The sequence below is a fragment of the Furipterus horrens genome, unplaced genomic scaffold (assembly GCF_987537825.1).
Source record: "Furipterus horrens unplaced genomic scaffold, mFurHor1.1.pri manual_scaffold_8, whole genome shotgun sequence".
NCBI lineage: Eukaryota > Metazoa > Chordata > Mammalia > Chiroptera > Furipteridae > Furipterus > Furipterus horrens.
The window spans coordinates 12154258-12174573 of record NW_028327178.1 but is presented as its reverse complement, the minus strand read 5'-3'; the positions used below and the strand labels follow the sequence as shown (position 1 = coordinate 12174573).

Here is a 20316-nt window from a genome sequence, read left to right as displayed (position 1 = left end):
GTTAGTAACTTATATGTCAGTATTAACAGATTGATGGTGTGCTAGTTAACTTCTGTTCTCATACTCAGGTTATTTACTTGACTGTCTTCCCTAAAGGCACTCCTTTTTCCCCCAAATACTTCAAATATTGTACAGACAAATGAAAATCCCTATTAGTGGGAATGAAAAATTTACACAAATAAAATACCACTTTGCTTAGTTCAAGAAAGTCTGTGATGCATTCACAGGCGTTAGTGAGTGTAGCAGTGATCAGTTAAAGTAAACTGAGTCAGCTAATATGCTTCGTAGGGTCCTAAGAGCTCTCTGACAGTACATGTGTCACAGGTAGAATGGAAGAGGCTGGAATATCGGCAACACCTTCAGCTGATGAAAAACAATTAGCATGTTAATAAATTTGATGGAGGAGACATTAATCGTTAACATTGTCATAGGAAAATTGATAAGCAACTCTTCTGTGAAAGACACCGCATGTACGGTCAAGAGGTACTTTGCTAATGGATGCCACTTTTTTAAAAAAGTGAGGCAGATGTACTTTATTCATTACTTCATTCATTTATTCAGTAAATATTTGGGTGCCTCTTATATGGCAGAAGTCCCAGGCCTTGGGAACACAGTATAGGACAAAACGAACATAAGTCATCACCGTCATGGAACTTATGTTATAGTGGAAGAGACAGACAAATAAAAACATGGTATGTGAAATCATTGTAAGCGATCTGGAGAAATGTAATAAAATGCTGTTGGGATGGTGGGTTCTGCAGTGGATCATGGTCAGGAAAAGCCTCGCTAAGAAGATGATGCAGGACTTCCGGCCAAGATGGAGGCTTAGACGGACACGCTAGGTCTCCCTCTACAACTATAGTGGAATACAACTACTTTAAAACAAAGGATAACTAGAAATTCCAGAAAATAAAGCTACACGGAAGCCCAACATATGAAGTTATAAACCAGCGGTGCCATTTGGGCAGGTAAGAGTTAAAGAAGGCAAAGCTGTTTGCGGAGCGGCGGGGCGGGGCGGGGCGGCGAAAAATCCTGGAGGCAGTCAAGCCCCTGGCTTGCGCGACTCCGCAGCATCGCCTTGAACAGTGAGGCCCAGGAGGGCGGGAGGACGGATCCCGGTCTCCTAGCTGAATAACTGTGTGAATCCATCTTGGACCCCCGCCCCCACAGAAAGCACCACAGGGCTGCGAAATAGGTCGCGGGCAGGCAGGCGCCGGCGGTCGCTGATTTGTGACGCGTACCCCCGACAGCCGGCCCAGGAAAACAAAACGCATCTGTCAAAATGAGGCAGACAACTATAGAAATCCCGGTAACACAACTCACCAGGCAGCAGATAGAGAACCTGACAGATGAACAGATAAGAAACCTGTCAGAGGCTCAGTTCTGGGCCATTGTTATCAGGTGGCTTACAGAATTCACAAAAGAGCAGGAAAAAGATATGAAAGAAGCGAAAAACTTTCATAACGAAAGGAACAAAACCACATACGAGACAGATGGTGAGGAATCCAGAGTCCATTTCAACAAACTGGAATATGGAGAAGGAACAAGCAGTCAACCAATGCAGCGAGAGGAAATGGCAAGCAACAATGAGAGGATCAGAAACCTCTGGGACAGCTATAAAAGGCCCAACATAAGAATCATTGGTTTGCCAGAGAATGAGGAAGATGAACTAGAACTTGAAAAATTGAGTGAAAATATAATAAAGGAGAACTTCCCAGACTTGGGGAAGGGAATAGACTTGCAGATCCAGGAAGCAAGGAGAGTTCCCAAGAGACTGGACCCAGGGAGAACCACTCCAAGACACATTATAATCAAAATGTCAAAAATTAAAGATAAAGAGAGAATCTTAAAAGCAGCAAGAGAGAAGAAAAGAATTATGTACAAAGGGGTCCCAATTAGACTATCAGCTGACTTCTCAAGGGAAACCCTACAGACAAGAAGGGACTGGCAAGAAATATTCAAAGTAATGAAAATCCAAAACCTACAACCACGAATACTCTATCCAGCGAAATTGTCATTCAGAATAGAAGGACAGAGAAAGTGTTTCCAGGACAAAATAAAACTGAAAGAGTTCATTAGATCCAAACCACTGTTATATGAGAAGTTAAAGGGACTGGTTTAAAAAACAGAAGCTAGGGAGATGAAACAAAGGCAAACGAAACAGGCAACGAGAATGGAAAAGGAACTGTGGGTAAGGGAAACATAGTGGGGGGAGGCCAACAGGGAGGGGGACTGGGGAGAGGGAGGGAGATGATATAGGAATTGGGGATCATGGTAGGAGGGAATGGAATAGACGGAGAGAGGTTGGGAGGAACTGTAAGCACAACTAATGGACATAATCTAAAAGGGGGGGACAACTGGAGGGAGGGGGCCACCGGGTGGAGGGGAGCGGAGGGAAGGGAAAGGGGCACAAATGTAATATTTTAATCAATAAAACACATTAAATCTGAAAAAAAAAAAAAAAAAAAAAAAAAAGAAGATGATGCAGACACCTGCAGGGGGTGAGGGAGTGTGCAGTGAGGAAGTCTGGGGGACACTGCTCTGCAATGAGACCCTGCCTGGCGTCTTGGAAGGAAACCAAAAATCAGAGTGGATGGAGAAGAAGAGTAAGCAAGGGAGAGGACAGCAGCCTCGTTCACGGGGGGAAGCGGATGCGTGGAGTCCGGCTTCCCCTCTGAGTGGGACACGAAGCCGCAGGGAGAGTCTGAATAAATGTGTGCTTTTATTTTAACAGCATCACTCTTCATGCTACGTTGAAACTATAAGGGGACAGGGTGGACAGGGAGACCAGTTAGGACCTGTCATGCTGTCCCTGGGGGGAGATGCTGGTGGTTTGGGACGGCCTGGCTGTAGGGAGGGTGTTAAGGAGTCGTTGGGTTCAGGATGTAGTGCTTTGAGGGTAGAGCCAGTTGTTTTCTGATGGATGGGGATGTAGAATGTATCTGTGAGAGAAGAATCCAGGAAGATCCTAGAATTTTGGACTGTGGCACTATACAGATGGAGTTGCTGTTGACTGAGATGGGGAAGGTAGTGGGGAGGAGCTGGTTGGGGGAAGAAGACTCACTTTTGAACATGTCAGGTTTGAGGGATTTATTAGCTCTCCAGATGGAGATATTGAATAGAAAGTTGGATATGTGAGTTTGGGGTTCAGAAGAGAGCCCCAAGCCATACATTGGGCAATCGCTGATGTACACATTCACATGTGTAGATGTATGTAAAGCTCTGAGACTTGGTGGGATCACTGAGGGAGGGGTGGCTGCCAACGAAGAGAAGTCCAACATTTAAAGGTTTAAAAAAAAAAAACAGGAAAACTGGAGACTAAAGCCAGGGAAATAGCAGGGAAGTGTGAAGACGTGGAGGCCAAGGGAAGAAGTGTTTTGAGGAAGATGATGTATGAACTCTGCCCAATGCTGCTGGTAGGTCTAGAAAGATGTAGATTAGGATTTAACATTGGGTTTACCAGTGGGGGATAGTTTTTGACAGGCACAGAGTTTTTCTGTAGTCTCTGTGTAAGGCGGGGGGCAGTGCTACAGACGAGGACATTCTGACTTGCAAAGAGGTTACATATTTCCTCAAGGGTGACAGCTAATAAGTGGGGAAGCTGGGATTTTCCCTAAACAGTGTGATTCTCAAAGCTTCATACTTAGCCGGCACACGTGACTTGATGGATTCAGCCTCCACAATGGGAAAGCAGGTTTGTGTCATCTCCTGGGTAGTTTAATTTGTGAACGATGAGGAATTTAAGTGCTCAGTTTAGACTTTCGATGGCAGTGGGAAGGAACGCGGTGGGAATGGTTGGAAATGCAGGAGAGAATAGAGGTGGGTGGTAGGATAAACTTGAAGCTGGTTCTACCAAGTGGGATCTGTTCTCCCTAAAATGTAGAAGCTTAGTGGGCATAATTTGCTTTTAGCTTGATCAGTACCTCTGGAAATTGAGGCAGGTTGGACATGGATAGACCATATGAAGAGTTCAAGCCCTGGCTGCTGTGGCTCAGTGGATTGAGCGTCGGCCTGCAAGCCAAGTGTCGCTGGTTTGATTCCCAGTCAGGGCACATGACTAGGTTGCACGTCAGGTCCCCAGTTGGGGGCGTGAGTGAGAGGCAACCACACAGAGATGTTTCTCTCCCTCTCTTTCTCCTTTCCCCTCTCTTTAAATAAATAAATAAATAAATAATAAACAAACAAATAATTTTTTTAAAAAAAAGAGTTCAGACATTCTAATGGCAGCTGCAGAAATTTTAAACATGATTCATCAAGTCTCAAAATCTATGAATCATTTTAAAAACTGATTCATTTTTTTATCAGATAGCTCTATAGTGCTTCAAAACCTGACTTTCACATGCTCAGGGCTGGCTTAGCAATAAGAAATAAGTGTAGTCTTCTGTTGCCATCTGCTCATTCCACATGTCCTTTTGAAACTGAATACTGGGACTTCCTTTTATGAAGCAACCCTAAAATGTCAAGTTCATTGGGAATAGATTTCTTAACCAACTAAGTAAGAAAGTATTATCTTGTCTATTTAGTGATAAGTTTTGTGTTCAGAAAGTGTGTCCCTCACCACTCTTTGATTCCAAAAACCCTTTGAGGAAGCAGCTCAGTAATTTGTTCAGGACATTTTAGGACCTAGCTTTCTCATTGCATTGTAATAAACGGTTTTCATGATCTGATACAGTTTTTTCCAAGTCTTCAATAAAATGGTAGCAAAACCACAGGCACAAAGAGGATTTGTAATCTTAATGATCACTTCCTTCATCACATTTTACTGTGAATTTGACTTGAATGCACTCTTGTGATAAATGATGTTGGAATGATCTCTGACAGCTTGAATAAACCAGTAAAAACTTTGCTTTCATCTTTCATTGCAACTGTGGCAAGTATATTTAGCTCAGTGGTGTGCAGTCCTTGCTTCCCGTATTCCCCGTTGGTAGGAGGGTAGTGTTTCTCTCCTTCCGTTCATGTGTGGTTTTCCTCAGGAGAGAGAATTTGAGTTTGTTTTTGGCGGCAAGTCTTAGGAGACCTTCCTAAGGCACAGGGCGTAACAGACCAAGACAATATTGACTCTCCTATGAAAATGTCTGTGTTCTGGGATAGAAATACTTTTGCATTTGACAGAAACACAATGTAGAAAAATTAACTTTTATCTGATGCTAGGTTCTTCATATGTAGTCTTAACTGTTTTATAGCTTTTTGAAATCACATGGGACACTCGTATCACATGGGATATCGCAGAACAGGATGGGCTTATCAGAGAATCACTCCATAGGTTATTGATAGTTTAAAGGGGAAAGAATAGTTACGGTGGAATAGCTGGTAGTCACTACCTTAATCAAGTAGCGTAGGACCATGTGACATTAACACGCCTCCTGTAGTGAAGCACAATGAAGTGTACATACATCATCATCTACGAAAGTCTTGCACAGAATGTTTCACTTGAACTGCCTTGAGATCCAACTTCCAGTTTATAGAAAAAACAAGAGGCAGAGGAACAATGTTAATGACATCATTTAAAAAAATAAGACAGCGCACATTCTCCTGGCTGAGCGTGCGCCTGACTCTGCAGACTTGTGAATAAACGCCTCGCTTTGCTGCTCAAAAAAACAAAAAGACAAATCTAAAGTATGGGCCATGCTATAGACAATCTCTTTTTTGCATTTTTTTTTTTAAGTTAATATGAAGAAAAATGAGGTGGGACTATTCTAGAACTAATGACCAAAGACATAATCTAATGTAGTGCATACAATTTGAATATTTTATTTGCTGGTTAAAAAAAGTTATAGAAGACTTTTTTTAGACAATCAGTAATGTGAATATGGACTGGATTATAGATGTTCTTAGAAAATTATACTGTTAATAATGGTGATTATGATAATGATATTTTGTTTTTGAAGGAGAATGTTCTTATTTTTAAGCTCTATATTTTAAAGTATTTAGGGGTGACTTGTAGGTTATTTTCAAATGGTTCAGAGAAAGTTTATAGATGTATATATGTGCATATGTGTGTATATATGTACACACATAAATACATATTGACAAGGGAAATATGACAAGATATTATTTGTAGAGTGATCATTCTACTACTTTTTCAACTTTTTGTATATTTGAAATTTTCCATAATAAGAAATTGAGGAGAATCACAAGGGGAAAGAAAATTTTCATCTTAAGGTTTTTATTAAAAGAGCAATCAAATGAAAAAAAATTCCAAATTAATAAAAAACAGGGATGAAAGACCCTCCCTTGTTTCTTGAGTTTTTCTTAGGGCTTTCTAGGCCTTTGTGTGTGTGTGTATATATATATATATATATATATACAACCTTCATTTGTTACTGGCCCCTAGGAATCCCTTCCTCTCTCATTCTCTTTCTATCCCCTCTCTGACTCTCCCTGCTACAACCCTTCATTCAAATTACATATATATGTGTGTATACATATATATACACACACAAACACACACAAGAATGGTGAGAAAAATAGGAAGAAGATAATTGGGAGAGGATGCTGTACCAGAACCCAAAGAGAGAGGGTTGAGGATTAGCAGATGACCAGCTTTATCGAACTAGCAGCTGGATGAGACTGTAAGGGCTGAATAAGATGGTTGGATTTAGAAACAATAAGTAGCAACTGCCCCTTAATTACAAAGCATCCTCTTTCCGCGGGGCTCCCCTATAAGGCGTTGTTTCTCTCTGCTGCATCGCAGAGTTCTGCCTTGGCACGTCACGTCAGAGAAATTGTTCCGCTCTTCGTGGAGCGGGAGATCTTGAATGTCTTTGGTTAGAGATGTCTGTTTGGGGATAGAACTAGGTTACTGAGACGTTTTGTAATGAGAAAATGGAATCAATGAGTTAAAGACCACAGGTTTCAAAATGTCGACGTAATTTGAATGGAGGGTTGTAGTGGGGAGAGCGGAGAGGGGACAGAAAGGGAGTGAGAGAGGAAGAGATTCCTAGGGGGCCAGTGACAGATGAAGGCGTTTTGGATGAAAATGAGATGCGGACGTGTTTGAAGGCCAAAGGCTGGTACAGTGGAAAGACAGATGATAATGGCAGACAGTGAGAGGATCGCTAAGGGCATAGGATCTTCCAAAGAGTCCAGGAGGAGTTAGATTTAGCAAAAAAAGAAAAGATAGTTCTTCCTCAGAAACATCTTGTTTGGCACACAGTGAGAGCTTACAAAATGCCAGTTGTTATTCTCTGTTTATTCATTCAGTCATGCGCGGGACCACTGTTAAAAGTCCATCACTATTGTAGGTGCTGGTAGCCCCTCCAATCCCAGGGGAATGCAGTTGCTTGATAATGATTAAATAGCGAAGCTGGGGGCTTAGATAGACGATCTATCTGTGTTTACCCGTGAGGAACACAGATTTTAGTGGGATGGACAAGTTTCTAAACAAAGAACTAACTACACACCAAGTGACGTGTTCTGCACCCATATGCAGAAAATGTAGTGAAACATGGTTGCAGGAGCGATGAGTCCTGGGCTTTCGGACAGGGAGCACATGGCAGAGAGGGGCCAGTTCTGGAAAAGATTGTAGGTTAAAGACAGATTCTTGTTCAAATCCAACGTTTTCTGAAAAGTTCATGTTGTATGCATGTGTGCACCTTTAAAAGAAAAGAATCTGGTGACTCAGGGCCATTGTATTTATTCCTTTATTGAACTACCTTTTTGCTTACCATGAAATACCCAAAGGTGGGTGTGGGGGACTTAAGACCAAAGGATTTATCCTGGGAGTTAGGATTCCCATTTAGCCCAGTCTCGTATTTCTCTTAGACTCCCTTTTCAGAGGTAGTCATCATGACTGGTTATTTAAAAAAAAAAAAAAAAAAATTGGAATCATTACAGAATTATTTTAAATATTGTATGTACTCTTATGTGTATAAGTAGAGATGTGTATAGATACACGTATGCCTCCCCTTTTAAGACCCAAAATGGGAGTGTATTTCACACACTGTACTGCACCTTTCTCTCCCACTATATTTTGGAGATGGTTTCATATCTTATGTACAGTGTTCCTTTGTAAGGCTCTGTCATAATTTATCTTACTAATCCCTGACTGGTGAACATAGAAGTTCTTTTCAGATACCCATTAACAATTACAGAAATGTTCAACCGTATAAAAATAAATAATGCAGTGAATATTCTTGTACTGAGAAGAGGCTCAACACTGTTTTTTGTGGTTTAGGTTCCCTGGTGAGCAGACTGTGAGACAGAGCTTGGCACTCAGATTTATGGGGGGTGGCTGGTGCTCTTGGTCGCAACACCCAGGAAAAGGGGAGACCAGAGGCGGGTTTGGCTTGAAGGAGAAGATGAGGTCTGATGTCTCAGTGCAAGTTCAGTTGGCTCTGGGGAAGCTCTGAAGATGGAGTGAATGACCCGTCCAGTGCTATCCTGAATTGATACAAGGAGGCCTGGCTTTTATGTCCCCCGAAATGATCAGTCACTGGATGTGCACTGCCCCACTGGAAGGTGGCAAGCGCTTGGGCAAGACATCTCCCGTTGGCTGGGACAATCCTTCGTGGGGCTGACGACCCAGTGTTCTCAGCAGCTGGGGTAACAAGTCCTTTATTCCCGAGGACAATGTGGACACATACCGTCCGTCACACTTAGGATCCTGTTTCACCTTCATCCCCTCCAATTCTTCTTACCCCCACCCCCTTCAGACCTCCCCCTCCCCCAGGTGCCTCTGAGCCCAGACAGCATATCATTTTATCCATAAATACTGCACTCTGCTTTCCTTTGAGGAATGTGTTCTAGTAAAAGCTTGGTTAACCAGATGGACTGGAGAATGAAGCTTTCTGATAAGTAGAACTTTGTGGTTAATGAAGACAATATAGGGTGGTGAAGAGTATTTCTTCAGTGGGAATGAGGAGGTCTGTGTGTGTCTCTGAGCTCTGAGATCAGTTTACAGTGTCATCTTGAGAGAGCTGCTAATGGGTCTAAATACCCACCAAAATAAAAATCTGTAAGGTGTTAATGAGCTATAACTTTTCTCCATTACTAGATTAAGAAGCCATATTATTTTTTGTCAGTTACAAAAGCCTTTCTTCTACAACTGCTAAAATGTAAAAAACAAAAGGAAACCAGCAGGAGCCAGGCCTGAATTTCACCCACGTTTGCACTGATACAGGGGAGGGATGATCGAAGCTTTGCTGTTTATGTGGGACCTTTTTGTTGAACTCTCTGGTGCCATTTTATGAAATTGTTTTCTGAGTTACAATTTCTCTGAGACCAGGATTATGCCTCTGTTCCTCCTTGCCTCACTTATGCCCTTACTTTCCACCCTCCCAGCCCTCATGCGTGCTTCCTCGGTCTTTCCCTACTACTCTGTTTGGGTCGTGATAGTCAGATTTTATCAGTAAAACACTTGACCCCTTTCCCATTGCTGTCAGGTTGAACCCCAGTTCCTTAAGAAGGCTTACCAAGTCCTTCACATGGTGACCTGCCAGTCTTCTCTTGTCATCCTGCCCTTTGCTCTGAAGGCCAGCCCTGCTAGTTTCGCTGGCCAGAAACATTGGAGATCTCTTACGTCTGGGACCTAGACCATGGGATTGCTTGTGCCTCTTCCTTGGTCAGTTGCTACTCATTCTCACCATTTCTTCCAAGAATCCTTCCTGGACTCATTGAAGCCAAGTTAGGATTTTCACCTTTTATGTCTTTACCTATGATTTATGGTCTTGAGATTTCTGATGCCACGCACTCTGTGGTAATTGTTTGCATGTATGTAAGCTCTACTGGATAGTTCTTGTGTGTGTGTGTGTGTGTGTGTGTGTGTGTGTTTTTTTTTTTAATCTACCATTGTAATGCCATGGTATAGGCCCAGAATGGAAACTTGGGAAATCTGCTCCAAAATGTATGCTAATTATTGTTATTATGAGATCAGAATTTAATTTGAAAGCTATTTTAGTATCAGGGAGGGAATTTGAAGTGTTATTTTTGATGAAGTCATGCAGAACTGAATTGTCATATTTGCAGATAATAGAATTGTGTTTGACAAACATACGTAGTAGTACCTTTCTGATGTGGCAAAAAGTCAATGAAAGATACTAACATCCTGAAAAATCCAACTTTATTAATTATTAAGCGGCAGTGCAGGAAGAAACCAGTAGATGTGGAAGCAGAATGTGAAGTGCAAAGTCTGTGTTTTTCTTTAATGTTTACTGAGTATCTGCCATGCGTTAGGTATTTTACTAGTTGCCTTACACGTTTGGTTTCTCTCAGTCTTTATGGCAGCTTTCTGAAAGGAGGGTGTTATTGTCCGTCTTTTACAGATGGCGAAGCTGAGACGCAGAGGGGTCACCTTTTCAAGATTGCATAGAAGAGCCGGGCCCTGAGTGCAGCTCTTCTGATCGTGAGTTCTCTGTTCTTTAAATGATTATTTTTATTTTTGACTGAAGTTAAAATGCTAAACATGCTACTTTGGCCTTAAATCCCTTTAAGAAGTAACGTTGGACTTAGAATGCACATTTGCACCAGTGATGTTCCATCAAATTGGTACATGAACTTGATGCAGTTCTAATCATGATCACAGCAGGGTTTTCTGCAGAAATTCACAAGCTGATGTTAAAATTTGTGTAGAGATGAAGAGGACCTAGACTATATAAAGGAATCTTGACAATAAGAACTAGCACATTTCTGTGCTGGAAGGAAATACCATTGTGTTCCCCTGGGGTGTAAATTTGTTGCATTCTCTTATAAAGTTGGCAGGATTAGCTTTTATATACTGGACTTGTATAAAATTTAAATGTAAACACATTATACAGTGACCCGCGTGAACCATCTCAGTCAGGTTCATCTTTCACAGGTTGGCTGGCTAAGGATGAATTTTAATCACCTTCTGCCAATGACGTTCTTTACCTTCTGCCAACGGGTGAAGGGTCCTTGGCACAGGAGGACTGCGGGGTGGTTTCCCTGTCCCCTTCGCACCCCAGCCAGGCTCCCCCTCTTGCTTGTCGTGGCCTTAAGCTTTTTCCTTGACTGTGATATCTTCTTCTTCTTCTTACCACTTCACTTATATCATGGAGATTTTTTCTTACACACTTTGGGTTTTTAGTGTATTTGAACATGCAGTAAAAAATGGTATCCATTATATGTGACAAAACTCAAAAAAAAAAACCCCCAAAAATGTGGCCTTGAACAAGTAGAGAGTTTATTTTTCCTGTATGACAAAAAGTTTCGCCTAGAGTTAGAGGGGTTTTTATGGAGACTGAGCCCTCCTATTTTTTGAACTAATGCAGCGTCTCATCAAGGGTGCCTCCTTGTCCAGGGAGAGATGGGAGAGCCAGTGCCCCGATGTCCTCGACAGTCTTCTCTGCCTTCACCCTTTGAACATTCCCCAAACCCAGTCCCCCACAGCCTGCCCCCACCTTTGATTTACTACCCTGTTATCTCGGGGGTTTGAATATCAAGTGTCTTCTGAGACCCAGGAGCGCAAATCCATTTCTCCACATGAGTCCTATAACCAAGACTCTCTGTTCCTTACTCTCTAGCCATGATCTGAAACCTTATTCTCCTGTGGCTTTCAATACCATCTTCCAGTTGGTCACCAAGCCCTTTCGATAGATTCTTATTTATGTAGAAGTTGTTTGTTTCTTCTGTATTTCACGGACACTACCTTAATCCCAGTGGTAAGACGTGTGAATATCAGCTACTGATTGTGATTCCCACTGCAGCTTCATTTGTGTTTATTATCTTTTCAATGTTTCACCTAACAGACACTTTCTGTGTCATGCTTTTTTGTTCTAATATACCAGTCAAGAAATAGCATTGTGTACAGTTTAAGGACCTTTGAGAGGTTATATATATACACATTTCAGAGTCAGGACAGGTTAGTTTTTACAGTCTAGTTTCCTTGGAAATAGAGCAGTGAATTTTGAATTCTGGTCCTCCTTCCCCACAAAGACAAACAGACACACACAGACACAGACACACACAGACACACACACACACACAGAGTAACTCCTTACCTTGGTTAGACAGAACTTCTTACCTTCTTTCTCAGATAAGCAGTTAACTGGGATTCCCTGGAAAAGATGTACGTAGTGCATTTCTTTACCATTAGTTCCTAAGGGAAATTGCTTTGGGAATAAGTAATTAATTTCAGGTTATGTTCTTTTAAAAGGATATATTCCTGTTATGGGTTGAATTGTTTTCCTCTAAAATTAGTATGTTGAAATCCGTACCTCAGAATGTAACCTTGTTTAGGTCTTTATAAAGGTAATCAAGTTAAAATAAGGTCATCAGGTGGATCCTAATCCAGTATGATTGATGTCCTCTTAAAAAGGGGACATGGGAGACAGACATGCACACAGGGAGAATACCAGGTGAGCGGGAGGGGCCTGGAACAGATCCTTTCCCAGCCCCCCGATGGACCCAGCCCTACCCACCTACACCTTGATTTCGGACTTCTGGCCTTGAGAACTGAGAGACATAGATTCTGTTGTTTAAGCCTCTCAGTTTGGAGTCACTGCAGCCCTCGAAAAGCCATCCAGTCCCTCATGACGACCCTGAATTGCCCTTAATGTGCACTCTCAGATTCTGGTTGACCATCAGTTCTTGATTTTTTGTGAAGACGTGGGGATTTGTTTTTTCCTAAAGCTTTGTAATTATTTTAGCTTCTGGAGGAGCTGAGTTAGAGATCGATGTGTTTTCTAATGACGTAAGCTGTACCTTTGCCGTGTTCTGGGCGTTTATTTCCACCTGTTGTCAGGTCTGTGCAATGCCTTACCCTCCCCGGTTTTCTTGAGGTGCCTTGTCACCTGAGTACCAGAATGTTCCTTCCTGTGGCCTCAGAGCAGCCCGTCTCTCTGTAGCACACACAGTCCTTAGCCCTGAGTCTGTGTACTTGCGTTCTCTTTGCACCAGGCGGATGCACGGAGGGTGGGTCCGCAAGTATCTAGAGAAATGGTCCTTTCCAGATCTCACCGCATTGTGTTTGGCGGTGTGAGCTTGTTTCACTGAGAGGCATCTTCTTTGGGTGCTGTCCCCATGGAAACATGAACTTCTTCCAGAGTCTCATTTTGAGAAGATCATTGTTAGATATGTTACTCAGCCAGGAACATGCTGTACCAAGTTTATTAAAATTGATTCAATGCTTTGTTTCATTTTCTCACATCAAATAGAGATATGGAAATAATGTTTAGTGTCATTATAGTTTATGAAATGGTGAACATGATACAAATAGGCTTTTATTAATAGGAACTAAACTTTGGATTTAAAAAATTGTATACCTTTTACTTAGAACAAAAAGATACAGTTTGGGGAGGAAAAATGAATGAAAGCTATGTATTCTGACAAAAAAATAGAAGCTGCGATATACATTGTTTTTATTAAACATTCCAATGTCAACCATAATCTTTTTTTACTTGCTTAATTTTCTAGTGACTATTCTTTTTTAAAAGAGATTTTAGTTTTTATTTTTTTTGTTTAAGAAGTATAGGTAGAAGTTTAAAGAAAAAATGTTTGCTAAAAGCAACTAGCAATGAGACCATGGCTGTCAAACTGGTTTCTTTTTCAGAAAGTGGCTATTTCTTTGAGTATTACTGAAAATATCTTAGGACAGTCTTAGCATTCTAAAGAGTCCATTGTCATACACATATTTTTGTTGTCACTTAAAAATCTTGGGTAGGAAAAATCACTACTGTGACATTTGTTTTGACTGACCACCTGCCAGGCTTTTAGTGACACCCCCTCACAGTGTCTCCTAAGACCTGGCAGTCTCCTGTTTTCTACGGCACCCTCTCTGATAATTCCAGCCTTCAGTTCTTTCTAGTTAGGTTTTTATACTAGAACTAAATTTTTATTATGCAGAAAGGAGTTGAAAGAGAAATTCTTTTTCCCTCAAGTTTCATAAAAGGCGCTCATGACCTTGAGACAATAACAGGTTTGTAGTAAATACGGTTGAATGAGTTCCTCACTGAACATACGCTTTTCAATGTTTAGAACGGTGGGACAACACTGCGTGCTTCTTGGCCTTGGTGTTTATTACTGGTTTGGAGACTTAAAAAGATTTGAGACCTCACTTGCATTGGCAGCAGAGCAGAGTAAGACCAGAGGCTCTGAAGTCAGGCCGCCTGGGTTCTGATGGGAGCTCCGTTACTTCATGGTTCACTTTGTGACTCCTAATGACTCACTGGCTTTATTTGCGAAAAGAAGAGTGACAATAATACTTCCTGCATGATTTTTTGGTGAAGATTAATTGAGATTTCAATTAGACTTTGTATATATGAAAATTAGATGTTATATACTTTTATATATGCATATGTTATATATATATAATGTTCAGGAGAATTCAAGTTGGCTTCATATAAAAATGTATTATATCCATTTGTAATATTTGGCATTATTCTGACAACATTTCCAGGTCTAAACGCACGATGGCAGGAAACAGCCTTGTACTACCCATCGTTCTCTGGGGCCGCAGGGCACCAACACACTGCATCTCAGCAGTACTTCTAACTGATGACGGGGCCACTGTCGTAACCGGCTGCCACGACGGACAGATATGTCTCTGGGATCTCTCCGTGGAACTGGACGTGAGTATTTGAAATGTCTTTTATGCTTTTTAAATATAAGAAACTACGTAGTAGAGAATAACACAAATCCAGAATAATGCTTGGCTTCATAATATATTTTCTGTGAAATACATTTTGACTGAGATTGGTATTATGCAGATTGATTATTTTCATTGTTCATCACAGTTGACTTCTGCTGGCTTTTGGCTATTTTCAGATATAATATCTATCCCAAGTGGCATAATATGTTACATATATAACTTTTCAAAAAATGTTTACCCATATTGCAGGAGGCTTCCAAAAGGATATTAAAAAAATTTTTTTGAGCATTTATATCCTCTAAGATGAATGTCTTAAAGAGAGCAAAACTTTTTATAACATGTAAATTTTGTTGTGTTTATTTTAAAAATCATTGTGTGTTTATTGCCATTCTTTCCTGCTGTGGATGTGAGTGTGCAGTGTGCTCTGCTCCTGGGACGTGTCAGTGGACAGAGAGGAAGACAGGAGCTGGGGACACACCCACACTCGCACCCACACAGGGTTTACTGGGTACCGCCACGACCTCCAGTTCTTCTTCCCTAAAATTGCAGTGTTTATTCTACCCTTCTCTCTCTTTCCATATTTTTAACCTCCCTTCACTGACAGCTCCCCCCAGGAATTGTTCTATAATGGGGGCCAGAGAAGATGGGGTGGTGATCCCAGCTGGCATGGAATGTAGTGGCAAAAAAGTTGACTTTTTAAGTACTTTATTTTTGGTAACAGCCTTATGGAGATAACATTTACACCACACAAGGCACTCGTTGAAAGCGTACACTTAAATGATTTTTAGCCCGTTCACAGAGTTGTACAACCGTGACGATGGTCAGTTTTAGAACATTTTCATTATCTCAGAAACACACTACATGCTCTTCAGCTGTCATTTGCAATCACGCATTTCCCCCTCGGCAACCACTAATCTGGTTTTTATCTTTATAGGTTTTCCTATTCTGAACATTTCATATAAGTGGAATTATGTAATATGTGGAGGGTTTTTTTTTGTGACTAGCTTTTTTCACTTAGTATAATATTTTCAAGGTTTATCCATGTTGTAGCCTTTATCAATACTTCATTTCTTTTAATTGACAAATACATGCCATTGTATTGGTATACGACACTTACTTGTCTTTTTATCAGTTGGTAGACATTTGGGTTGTTTTTCCTTTGGCCATACTGAATCATGCTACCGTGAACCTTTGTGTATGCGTTTTTGTGTGGGCATGTTTTCATTGCTCTTAGGTACACACCTCGGGGTGAAGTTGCCACCTGGAAAAAATGATCCACATACTTGGATAGCATTTAAAGGGTAGCTCGGTCAATATGTTGCCAAGTAGCTGGAAATGAGTGTTGTAGGATGTGATGCCTTCAAGGCTGATAGCAAACTAAATATGGATCAGCAGTGCAGTGATGAGAAAAAAAATAACATCATGTTTTACTGGAACAATTATAAGCAGTTAAGATTTAACTTGTAAGATTTTAGAAACAGTTATTTTATTGCATGGATGTTTATTCAAGTTCAAGTAAGAGGGATAAAAGCGATTGAGGGGGATGTGAGAAGGGGTTGCGGAACTGGGGGAAGCAGCTAAGAGAGAAGTGTATCTCTTGACAGATATTAAAAGAATTAGACTATTTACCCCAGGGAAAAGAAAGCTAAATAAAAGTTGGCTTGGTTATTGTCTTTGATATGTATGGAGGGCCTTCTTCGTATTGTGCTTTTAGCCACTATTCATTCCAACTATTAAGGACCAATAAGAAATGTAACAGTCAGAAGGAAGGTACAAAATGCCTTCTTTAAAGGTCATGGTGTCTCGTCTTCTTCTTTTGCTAGGAAAGGTTTCAAAACTGTAGCTAGAACTTTTGCCAACCGGATCTTGGTCTCCATTTACCTGTGAACAGGGCACTCTGGCCTAACATGGAGGCAGTAAAATGTCGGAGAGGAATTATAGGAGCAGCAGTTTAGTGAGCACCTAGAGAGATGATAAGAGTAAAGGAGGAAACGTATTGATATAGATATTATCTTTTTTATGCAAAATTTGTAAAGCTTCACAACCTGTAAGGTTACTAGATAGTTATGAGACTGGTTCCTATATTCATGAAGCTTTTTTTATATTTGGGGATGTCAGTCTAGATACTCTAAATGTGCTCTTAGATCAGTGAAGCTATTATTTAAAAAATAAGTGAGGTTAAATTATTTTATATGCAGATCCACATTCTTAACCTGACTTCTCAGTATACTCTAGCTTAGAGCTTAAGACCTAGTGCCCTGGTCTGAATCCTGTCTCCACCACCCTGTGTATGATACTGGCCATGCAATGCCATGTCCCCTCTTGGTGTCCCACTGCGGTCTCAGAACTACTTTGTAGGGGGATTGGGAGCATTAAATAGGTGATAGTCACTGTTTGGTTCTTCTTAGTTTTTGATATTCTGAGGAAATTGTATCTTGACAGTTATGTTAATATTTAACTGGATTCCTAAAAAAAGATTAATTTTTTAAAAATTTGGTACTCATATCGACATATTTGTATTTCTAGGTTAATCCTCGAGCCCTGTTATTTGGTCATACGGCTTCAATCACCTGTTTGTCTAAAGCATGTGCTTCGAGTGATAAACAATATATTGTGAGCGCATCTGCAAGTGGGTAAGTATTTCCTTACTCACTGTTTCCTCATAAGTCTTTATTGCAAATATACCAGTGTATTAGTAAGCAGGAAAGTAGGTTTTCTTTTGTATCTTAAACAAATTCTTCAGTTGTTTAAACTGAAAATGTGGTTTTAAAAATGTGCATTTTATCTATATTAATGATTTTTATAATACTTTATTATAATTTATTATGTGTTTGTGCCTTGCTTTTGAGAAACTCAGAATCCCATAAAAGTTGAAGCTGAGCATTAATTAATCCCCATGGCATTGTTACTGAGTTGGTGAACAACTCTGAGAATTTTTAAAAACCTGATGATGCTAGGCTAGCTTAAATTTGGGAGATGAAACCATATCAAAGGTCCTAGTTATACGGATGTGTGTTAATACACTAGCGTAACCACATATATTTCTAAATCTCAGAACGTAACCTGCTTTTGGAGAGAGAGGCCATTGGACAGTAGTCGTGGGGTCCAGAGTGTATGGAAGTTTAAAAACTTTGTTGGTGCTTAGAAAACTATATTTACACACTATGTTATTGGAGAGAGTTGGGGAGCTGGAAGGGAATTATTTAATTTGTCTCCTCCACCCTCCCCCTAATCTTATGAATTTGAAAAGAACCTTGTGTTACTGTTTGGAACAAGAAGAGGCAGCATTGGGTAAAAACATAGTACCTTCTGATCAATTCAAGGATCTCCCATTAGAAAACATAGTCTAAATAGGTTGAGTTTTTCTTGAAACGTTGTTTCATACCATGTGAGGTATGGGAAAAGGCATTTAAGTTGTTATTGTTGTTTTTGAAAGACAAGGCTTTGACATTTTTGGTTTTGAATGTTGTGTCCTTAGTTTGACATGTAAGCTTTTCTGTTTGTGTGCATTCAGTAAAACTTCTGCAATAAATACAGACTCAAAACTGGAATATTGTATTTGACTTGAAAAGGTTTGGGATCTTAACTTTAAGTTTTGCTTATTTTTTGCAGTACTAAATTTTATAGCTATGTTGATAACCATGTCAGTGCTATAAATTCAAAGTTTATTTCTTGTTTTTGTCCTTTGCCCCCCATATGTCACTTGGGGCTCTGCTCTGCTTTGATATTATCCTAACTTTGATGTTGAGGGTGAGGGAGCAACCACTATCTGAATCAGCCCGTATCTGGGATGAAGGCAGAGGAGAGAGAAAGTTCTGGAGGACCTTGCATCAGTTCTGGCCAGAACCACTCACAGTATTGCACCAACCAAAAGGGAGCAGGAAGGGCAATCCTGCCAAGTGCACCTGTGGACAAGGTGGGGGTGGGCAGGTTGGGAAAAAGGTTGGGACGTTGAGTGGGAGGACCAGAATTTTTGATAAATAACAATAATGAGTATATATTCCTTCTTCTGAAATATACAGGTTCTAATGGAAGGTCACTCTTACACCACTGTGACAAAGTGGAACAGTGCTTTTAAAAATCCAATTTAAAGTTAGCTATTATTTTGTTTCACAGAGAGATGTGTCTCTGGGATGTGAGTGACGGCAGATGTATTGAATTCACAAAATTAGCCTGCACACATACTGGCATACAGGTGAGCATCTATTTCTGTAACTGCCTAAGCTAGCACAATTATTACGGGTATTCAATTACAAATGTTTTTTAGACATTGAGATATACTTTTATAGGAACCATGGGGTGAAGCCAACAAGAAGACTAGAATTAGAGTAGTAACAGTCTTGCCGACCCTATGGTCTAGTGGGGAAGGTGTAGTGGAGAAGAACAGAGGGGAAGGAGGTAAAGTCAGTGACGGCCGCTACTGCTCTGCCCTGCCTGGCTCTCCTGTTACGCAGGTGAGAGCCAGTCGAGTAAGTTGTCTGGATCCTAAATAAGGGAATTCTCTCTTGCTGAAGCCTTATGGTTCCATTCATGCTGGACACAAAATGACCCACTTTATGGGTCGTATCCTTTTTATGGCTTATGTCGTTGGTTCTTAGCTACAGTTTTGACTTTCCAGCTCTGTGGTAGAAATGACCATTTCATATGGCTGGCTTTCACAGGAATTTACACCAGAATTTGTAGTTTCTGACTTACCTTCCTAATATTCTTTCTTACTCTTTTGTAATTGTCAGGTTCTTTGTGCTTCTGTTGACTCCTCATTTACTGTGTTGAGTGTTGGGAACATTACAAGTATACAGAAAATATAATTTATGTTCTTCTCAATGGGGCAGGGGAGGGAAGAGAAGAGAACTCACATTTATTGAGCAAATATTATATAAGCATTTCTTATATGGTGTTTCATTTAGCCCTTCTCACATCCTTCTGAATTAAACAGGAGTGTACCATTTTCCATATAAGGAAACTGAGACCCAGACTGACTAAATAAATGACTTGCTCTAGGCTCACACTGGGTCATCCCTGGTGCCAGGATCCCAAATCAGGTTTATCTGACTTGAGGGCTTTGTTCTTTCTGTTACATCATACTGCCTCCCCTGAAACAAACAAATGCAGTCATATGCTGCAGGAAAATCCTCTGCGCCAACCAGATTAGAAAAGTGATGGGAAATGTTTAGTGGGGGAGGCAGTATGAGCGCAATAAATGGAAAAGCCTTTGAGAATTTTCCTTTTCAGTGCTGTTAGGGTGTGTGCTTTTTATTTAAAGGGCGTTTATCATTTCCTTTCTGTCACATGAAGAACCATCAAGGCTTATAGAGAGAAAAGGGGTAATAAAATGATGGAGAGTCATTGACTTTATAGATTACTTTCATTGAAAAATTACATATAAATGTCTTGAACTCATTGGACGTAAGTATTTTGACTGTTGCATAATTTTATGATTTAAACTTCTTTGGTTTACATTTTAGGTGGAATTAACTTTATTTATTCAGCATTTTTTCAGTGCCTACTATTTATCAGACCCTGTAGCAGGCCTTCTGCATTTAAAGTGGCAGCTGTCTCTAAGCAGAAGATGCTTTTGGCAGGCTCACCAGGGTGAGAGCATTGTTTCCTGTGTGGTTCTCACCCTCCCAGGTCCATAAGTGAGTTGCTTTTACATACATAGACATGGTAAACCTTGGTGACTGGTGCTTACCGAAATCACAAGGAAATGCCAATTTATGAGATTATCACGTGGAAGCACCCCTTTTCAATATTTGGAAAACTTGTTTCTC

At 40.5% G+C, this 20316-nt stretch overlaps 1 protein-coding gene across 1 annotated transcript in view; it reads left to right on the top strand.

The window, feature by feature from the left end:
- The window catches only part of WDR7 (WD repeat domain 7), a 280434-nt gene that overhangs the window by 6897 nt on the left and 253221 nt on the right, over positions 1–20316 (top strand). Inside the window, exons 2-5 of the mRNA XM_090285462.1 lie at positions 10263–10342; positions 14354–14525; positions 17072–17178; positions 18662–18740. Of these exons, the coding sequence (XP_090141588.1) occupies positions 14367–14525; positions 17072–17178; positions 18662–18740 (345 nt within the window). The 5' untranslated portion in view covers positions 10263–10342; positions 14354–14366. The remainder of the gene's footprint in view (positions 1–10262; positions 10343–14353; positions 14526–17071; positions 17179–18661; positions 18741–20316) is intronic.